The sequence below is a fragment of the Atta cephalotes genome (assembly GCF_000143395.1).
Source record: "Atta cephalotes unplaced genomic scaffold scaffold00021, whole genome shotgun sequence".
NCBI classification, from domain to species: Eukaryota; Metazoa; Arthropoda; class Insecta; order Hymenoptera; family Formicidae; genus Atta; species Atta cephalotes.
Genome location: NW_012130085.1, coordinates 239,643 through 248,562, shown reverse-complemented (window position 1 = coordinate 248,562; position 8,920 = coordinate 239,643). Strand labels below are relative to the sequence as shown.

The window sequence follows — 8,920 nt, the reverse complement described above, 5'->3', positions numbered from 1 at the left end:
AATCATAATAATTATTTGCATATTCAAAAACGTAATTATTGAACCATTCTATATGCGCATAAGGAAAACCACATAACGATCAATTTACTCGTTATATCACTATATATGTAAGAAATAGCGCTGAAATTTCCATCCGCAATTGAATGGGGACAAAGCGAACGCTCGTAATTCCATGTATGATATTTCCCCGTTGGCAACGATAGAACTCCATCAATGTGTATGGACGAAGAGAGTTATTATGACCAGACTATCGTTATTGCCGCAAACGACATCGTGTGGCTCCCGCTTACTTCATATTCAACCGTTCGCATAGGTGGACGACAAGGAGATGACACTGTTAACGACATCGCACGAGCGTCTTCTCCATAGGGTGTGCTTAACTCCGGCACTCTCTGTTGTCGGAATCGTTGTTACGACGAGGCGTATCCGTACGTAATGACGTCGGTCGTGATTTAAACGATATATCAAGCCGCCAGTTCCGCGGCGCGTGTGTCGAGGCATTATCGTCGTCATTACGGCCATTATCGCGGAATGATAGCATCCATCCCGCTCCTTCCCACGTTTTCACGTGCTCACTCGCCATCAGGCTTCGACTCAGTCGCGAAAATCAAGTTATATCGAGCGTTTTATTAGCGAATCTCAACATAAATGGTGTCTCACACAGATCCATCTGTTTCTCAATCCTGGGAAACGATCTCGCAATTTTTTGATTAATCTTACGTATCTTTTCATTGCTACATAGTTTGTCTAATCATTGAAATTATCACAAAAATATTTTTCTAACAAGTAGAATCGAAGAAATATTTCTTTGATTCTACTTGTAGATATAATAATAGATATAATACTTTAATAATTAGAGAATGTTGATGTATTTAATAGGCGAATGTTACTCCATTGCGTAGCAAGATGCATCTTAACTTGATATTCATATTTTTATACATTATAAGTGATTATATAGTTAAAAGTAGCAAATCTTATTGCTTAAGAAAAATTATCTTGATTAAAATTGTCTTACACTAAACTCTCTTGTCACATTTGAAATGTTTGACTTTTTCTCTTGTTTTTTTTTGGATTTTTATCACAATCTTTCTTGATTGGATTGCAAAACCTTGAAAAGAATATCATATTACGTAAAAAAAATTATAAAATATCTGATGAAATGCCTTTCTACACAGATTATTTCTTTAATTTAAAAATTTAGCTGTTACATTATTATGATATAACTTAAACTTTCATATAGAAATTAGTGAACATGTATGTGTATGCATATATAAGTATATTTGTAGAGTACAATTGTATGCAGAGAACTATTATACATATACTATTATGCATATTAAACTTGAAAATTATATATTTGTGGTTTTTCTATCTATTGAAATTTTCCAGACAACCATACCTAATAGCCTCTACTTCTAGCGAGTCAGTTTTTGTCAGAATCGCTATAATTATCTTTTTATCTTTTTAATGTTTTTCCATTTATAATTCATAAATGACTTGATGTAACCGTTTCACCTTTTGCATCGATCATTTTTTAAACATTACTCAGATATCTATTTGTTTGTGTAATTGTTATATGTAATTTTCAAGCAGGTTGGCAAAATTCCACTTTTTTTTTATCAAAGTCAAATTTTTTGTCAGTAATAAAAATTATTTTTCGGAAAAAAACGAATTAATAAAACTGATCTTTTTTATTAAAAGCAATAAAATAAATTTTGTTATGGATTCGTCAATTTTGTATTTTAATTTGATAATCTAGTATCACTATTCTAATTTAGCGTCAATTGAGAGTGTATTAAATTTAAGCTTTATTCAAAATAAAAAGAAATGCATAACAGATAATCGACACAATAAATCGAAAAATCGTAACAAATAAGTTGTAATTGCACAAAGTATTGCATAGTAAACACGAACCATATTTAAATTGGAAAAATTTTTAATTTTGTTGGTATATTTTTCTCATAAAATTAAAAATTAAGATAAAATTTAATAACATTTGTGTCATCTCCAAAGTTTTTGTTTTAAAAATGTATTTCACATATTAATATGAATTAGAAAGAAAACTTTATTATAAGATGGTTTATTAATATACCACGATTTATTTCGTTTTTCTTTCAGCTATCGTTTGATCAGTATAATTTATAATAATTAAGATAAAAATTTTTTATTCCACATATATATATATTATTATACATATTATTATAGTTATTTTTATAATTATTTTTATAGTTTTTGCTCGTTTATACTCTATTGGATAAATTCCAAGTGAAATTCGGAATTTGTCGTGGTTTTCTACCTATTGAAATTTTCCAGACAACTTTATCTAATAGCCTCTATTTTTAGCGAAGAATGAGTCAGTTCTTGTCAGAATCGCTGTAATTACCTTTTTATCTTTTTAATGTTTTTCTATTTATAATTCATAAATGACTTAGTAATGTGACCGATTTCACCTTGTGTGTCGATTATTTTTTAAACATTTCTTTTAAACATTTATCTTGAAATACTGCGATTTTACAACTCATTTTGTGGCAAACTAATGCAAATGACGGTTGCGAATAGAAGATACGCAAATAAGTATATGTTTTAATTGAAATACCGTTTTTACAAATTTATGACTAAATTTAATATCACTGCAATGCTTATGCATGATTATAAGCTTTTATAAACTTAATATTATTTTCGACTTGGTAGTTATTCTTGGAACGCCAACTACGAGCTGTGTGTCGTACTTACAGACAATTATAGATCGTTGGGTTGGTAAAACCGCAGTTGTTACCGATGTTGAATTTGAGTTCGAAATAATCCGACTTGGGTGAAACATACTCTTTATACATGTTCTTCTAAACGGAATAAAACGGAATGAATGTGATTACTCTGAAAAAAACATTAACAAAACTTTTGATTCATTAATACCAGGTATGTAAGTATGAAACAGGAATTTTTTTATAGAAAATACACGTTTATTGCATGAAAATGATAAAAAATATTTTATTCGAAGTATTGCCCATCGGTAGCTATACATTTTTTCCACCTGTTTGACAATTTGTGGCCACGCCAAAAAAATTGTTGCTCTTTTGAGCCAAACTAGTCATCTACATCTTCGTAAGAAGTGAAGCGCTGCTGAGCAAGCGTGTCCCATCGATGCAAATAAGTGGTAATCGGACGGAGCCAAGTCTGGTGAGTAAGCCGCATGCGAAAAAAATTTCCCAATCAAATGCCTCAATCGTTTCCTTGAACTTTTGCTGTGTGTGATGGTGCATTATCATGAAGCAAACTTCACTTTGTGTTGCTTTTTTTGATATTCCGGTCGTTTTTCACATAAAGCTTGATTCAAATTGTTCATCATTTGTTGATCATTTGTTGTTGGTAGCGTTCAGTATTAACGGTTTCGCCAGGTTTTAGCAGCTCATAATAGATCACACCTTTTTGATCCCACCAAACACAGAGCATTGTCTTCATAGCGATTTGGCCTTGCAGTCGATATCGATGGTTCGCCTGGAGTTACCCATGATCTTTTACGCTTAGGATTCTCAAAATATATCCATTTTTCATCGCCAGTCACAATTCGATGGAGAAATGACTTTCTTTTGTATCTGGCGAGCAGCATTTCGCAAGTGGTTTTTCGGTTTTCCTGCTGTCTTTCATTCAGTTCATGTGGAATCCATTTTCCCATCTTCTGGATCTTTCTCATGGATTTCAAACATATGGAGACGGCTTCTCGTGTCTCATTCAATTGATCCGCGAGTTGTTGAGTTTGAGCGTCATCCTCATCTAACAATGCTTGCAATTCGCTGTCTTCAAACTTTTTCGGTAGTTTTCCACGTTCTTCGTTTTTCACGTCAAAATCGCCACTTTTGAATTTTTTAAACCACTCAAAGCACTGTGATTTACCAAGAGCATGCTCACCGTAAGCTTCGACAAGCATTCGATGCGATTCTGCAGCAATTTTCTTCAAATGGTAACAGAAAATCAATGCTGTCTGCAAATCGTTTCCAGGCACAAAATTCGACATGTTCAACGCTATTACAAATTATACTGTTGTATAAAACTTGTATTGTTGTGAGTTGAAAATCTTTGTCAGATGTCAGAACAAGGAAATGACGTCAATGGCGCTGTCTGACGGCAACTACATTGACAGCTATGGTAAATTCTGGTTTCATATTTATATATCAGGTAAAAGTAGCAAATCTTATTGCTTAAGAAAAATTGGCTTGATGATTAAAATTGTCTTGCACTAAACTCTCTTGCCACATTTGAAAGATATTTGACTTTTTCTCTTGTTCTTTTGGATTTTTATCACAATCTTTCTTAATTGGATTGCAAAACTTTGAAAAGAATATCATATTACGTAAAAAAAATTATAAAATATCTGAAATTTCTACACAGATCATTATTTTGTTCTTTAATTTAAAAATTTAGTTGTTACATTATTACGATATAACTTAAACTTTCATATAGAAATTAGTGAACATGTATGCATATATAGGTATATTTGTTAGAGTATCAGTCATATGCAGAGAACTATTATACATGCAGTATCAGTCGTATGCAGAGAACTATTATTGAAATAAACTTATAAAACAATAAACTTGAAAATGATATATTCGTGGTTTTTCTACCTATTGAAATTTTCCAGACAACCATATCTAATAGCCTCTCCTTCTAGCGAAGGATGAGTCAGTTCTTGTCAGAATCGCTATAATTACCTTTTTATCTTTTTAATGTTTTTCCATTTATAATGTAATAATTCATAAATGACTTAATGTAACCGGTTTCACTTTTGCGTCGATTATTTTTTAAACACATTCTGTGGATTTATCTTGAAATACTACGATTTTATAGCGCATTTTGTGGCAAACTATTGCAAATGACGGTTGCGAATAGAAGATACGCAAATAAGTATATGTTTTAATTGAAATACCGTTTTTACAAATTTATGACTAAATTTAATATCGCTGCAATGCTTATGCATGATCATAAGCTTTTATAAGCTTAATATTATTTTCGGCTTGATAATTATTTTTGGAACGCCAATTACGAGCTATGTGTCATACAGACAGTTATACGGACAATTATAGATCGTTGGCTTGGTAAAACCGCAGTCGTTATCGATATTGGACTTGAGTTCGAAACTCAACTTGGTCCGACTTGAGTGAAACATACTCTTTACACATGTTCTTCTAAACGGAATGAATGTGATTGCTCTGAAAAAAAGATTAGCAAAACTTTTGATTCATTATGATAGTCAACGAATAGCTTGCACTATACTTACTAATGCTATTTGTTAACTTTGCTATATTATTTACAAATAGCGAGTAGGGCATATATGATCCGATTATCTTATCTTTAGTTTTTGATATAAGAACTGTTTCAAATATTTAGATTCTCAAGTTACCGTTAAATTTCATGATATTTTTTGTATCTCCCCCTCTCTCATCCTAAAAGCAGTTAAAATTTTCGCGTTTTCTATTTGTAGTATTAAAGATTTTTTGAACTCCTTGTATATAAAACCAATATTTCTTACTTATCATATGACTTCTCGCATCTAAATTCAAGCACTTTTTTTCGACAAGTTTGTCATCAAAATATTTTTTGCTCTATTGCAATTAATGCATCTTCATGTTCATTATTCTTTTCTTATTTCTTTTTTTTCAGATTTTTCAGACACTGCCTTCTTCTAATCTTCTTTGTGCAATGTTCTCGTTGTCCATGTTTTTCGGAAATTGTTGCAATTTTGTTGTTTAAAACTTCCATTCCCGTTTTTTTTATAATCTTTGTTTATTTCTCTGTAGTGAACAAAGCAAACAAATATTATAATTTCTAATAATACTTATAAAGAATTATTATATTATATTATATGTGTATATTATTATATGTGTGTGTGTGTGTGTGTGTGTGTGTGTGTGTGTGTGTGTGTGTGTGTGTATGTATATGTCCGTCTTTTTTAGAAATTATTTATTTATACGAAAGTTATATACTATCAAGAGAGATATTCCAAGTGGGCAAAGTTATTACTCCATCCTGTATATATCTATAATCATATGTAATCTCGTTGAGTTTAGTAGCCCCACTCCTAGCGAAAGAATGATTTAGGTCATGCTAGAACTGTTATGATTTTAGCGTTTAGTATTTTCCCAGCAGTTCATATGAAATTACGTCCAACGTGGACGTGACCAATTTAACCTGCTGTATCAGATAATTTTTTATTACTCTCATATCTATACTGGAATATCATATTTTTATTAGACTTTATTTTGTGATAAATTAGTACTGTTGACTACTGCATAGAAGATAGGCAAGTAAGTACATACGTTAATATTGTTAATCGAAAGTATTGTTATTTCCATAAATTCATGATTGAGTTTAATATCATTGCGATTGTGAATTAATGCTTTACCCTTTTTAGAAGCTTGATATTATTTTTGACTTAGCAACTATTAGTGACATGTCAACCGCCAGCTATGTTCAACGCAGCAAAAATTTTTCTGAGAAATATTTTATCTGTTAGATTAAAATATCGCATAAATATTACAAAATTCTGTGATAGCTCTGACAATGAAACAATTCTGAAATAACAAAATGTTATTCTTGCATTTAAAATCTTATAAATAGATTGTTAAAAAATTATTAAAAATCTCAAATATTTCTAAAATATATCAGAAATATTGCTAAAAGTTTATTAAAATAATTTTGAAATCTTAGAAATATCAGAATGATATTTAAATAAATTTTTACACTAAGCTAAACGAAACTGTATTTTCGAAATATATTTTATTTACTTTTATCTTGGACTGTCTCGGAGATTCGCTTTAAAAAAATTATCTCACTCGAACGCTGATGAAAAATCTCATCATGCTGCGTTTTTTATTCTGTGTTGCATGTTTTTTATTTATGAGAAAAAATTCCGTCCATCTAACAGTGTAAAGCACTAATATTCAAGTTATTACGTATTTCAGAAACATTTCTATTGCAATATTTCATATAACATATTGCAGATTGTTGCATATGAAATATGAAAGATTGAAATATTTTAAACTTTTTTGAAAGCTCTCTTTTTGCAATAATTGATGTTACATAGGGTCGTACTTGCAGACAGGCAATTATGGATCGTTGGCTCGGTAAAACCGCAGTCGTTACTGGTGCTGGATCCGGTATCGGTGAAGCAATTACACATGCTCTTCTGCAAAACGGAATAAACGTGGTTGCTCTGGAAATCCAGAAAGGAAGATTAGTGAAACTCGATGCGGAATGTAAGCGGGAAGGTTTCCCGGGCAAGTTGTATACCATATGCTGTGATATAACTCATGAGGATGAAATCGATGCAGCATTCTTACATATCGAGATATTAGGTGGTGTTGATATTATGGTCAATAATGCTGGCATTATTGCATCATCACCAGTAATAGGTATGATGATTGATATCACGTATTACATATATATTACACATATATTATTTATTACATAAAGAATCATTTAAATAAACATTGTTCTTATCAGTTTTTATCAGTAATGAGTATTTTATGACTAACTACAGAAATATAATATATGTTATACATTTTATCATAATATTACGCAGTTTTATATTAATTTGAAACTGATGAATATAGATACGTTTATAAAAATAACGTTTAAGAAAATAACAAATATGGTAATTTGTTTAAAGGATCAACATCGATATATGCATGCATTTACATATAGTATTCGTCTGTCTACGTTTAATCAAAATACTTGAAAAATTCAAGAACTGAATAAATGTCTAAATGTAGTTTAGATTCATTAGGTGCTATTATATAAGTTCGCTCAAAACAGCGGCTTTTTAAGTCAAAGATATTAATTATTGCGCTAGAAAAAAAAAGATTACTTTTATTTAACACTGCATGTGTTTTTCGAACGAATTGGGACTTTTACTAACGGCATTGTAAAACCTTTGATCTCCTCTATTATGTTGGTTTATTAAAAAAAATTTCATAAATTACATTTGCAGAGAGTGACAGGAAGACATTTGAAAGACTATTAAATATTAATGTCCTCGCAGTCACCGTGTGTACAAATAAAGCAGTGCATTTGATGCTCAAACGAAACATTGAAGGACATATTTTCAATATCAACAGGTACTGATTTTTACGTTAATAATGATTGAATAAATCGCCATAATTTTTTAGAATAAATAAGTTTATAAAAAATAAACATTTTTAAAATTTCCATAAATCATAAATATCAATAAAAATTGCGAAAAATCTTTTTAGAAAATTAATATTAGGTGTACAACTTTGCTTCCGTTTTCCTATAGATGGCTTTTAGCAGTAAGTGGTGGTCGAAATAAATAGATCACAGACGTCAATACAATAAACTTGGGCATCTATCAACATAACTCCATAGAAACATTAGTCGATTTGTGTCTGCATTATAAAGTTATTCTCGATTGAAAATGTCAGTTTACGAGCCAAATTCTCGTCAGTTGCGGGAGGTTTTAATTTTTTGCTTCAATATGAAGAAATCTGCAGCTGAGGCTCATCGAATGCTCTCAAATACTTATGGTGAGGCCACTATTAGTGAAAGAACATGTTGTGAGTGGTTTCAACGCTTCAAGAACGGTGATTTTGACGTCCAAGGTCATGCTCTGTATTTGGGACCAGCTCGGCGTAGTGTATTATGAATTGTTAAAACCGATTGAAACAATCACAGGCGATCGGTATCGAACGCAATTGATGCATTTGAGTCGAGCATTGAAAGACAAACGGCCGCAATACAATGAGAGACACGATAAAGTGATTTTGCAGCATGACAATGCTCGACCCTATGTTGCGAAAGTGGTCAAGACATACTTGGAAACGTTGAAATAGAAAATCCTACCTCACCCGCCGTATTCTCCAGACGTTGCTCCCTCTGACTATCACTTGTTTCGATCAATGGCACACGGCCT

The 8,920-nt window shown here is 31.3% G+C and overlaps 1 protein-coding gene across 1 annotated transcript in view; it reads left to right on the top strand.

Annotated features, from left to right (window-relative positions):
* The first annotated feature begins 7,099 nt into the window (after positions 1-7,099).
* LOC105619439 (dehydrogenase/reductase SDR family member 11-like) overlaps positions 7,100-8,920 on the top strand; it is a 4,543-nt gene continuing 2,722 nt past the window's right edge. Inside the window, exons 1-2 of the mRNA XM_012200958.1 lie at positions 7,100-7,403; positions 7,982-8,108. Coding sequence (XP_012056348.1) covers positions 7,100-7,403; positions 7,982-8,108 — 431 coding nt within the window. The remainder of the gene's footprint in view (positions 7,404-7,981; positions 8,109-8,920) is intronic.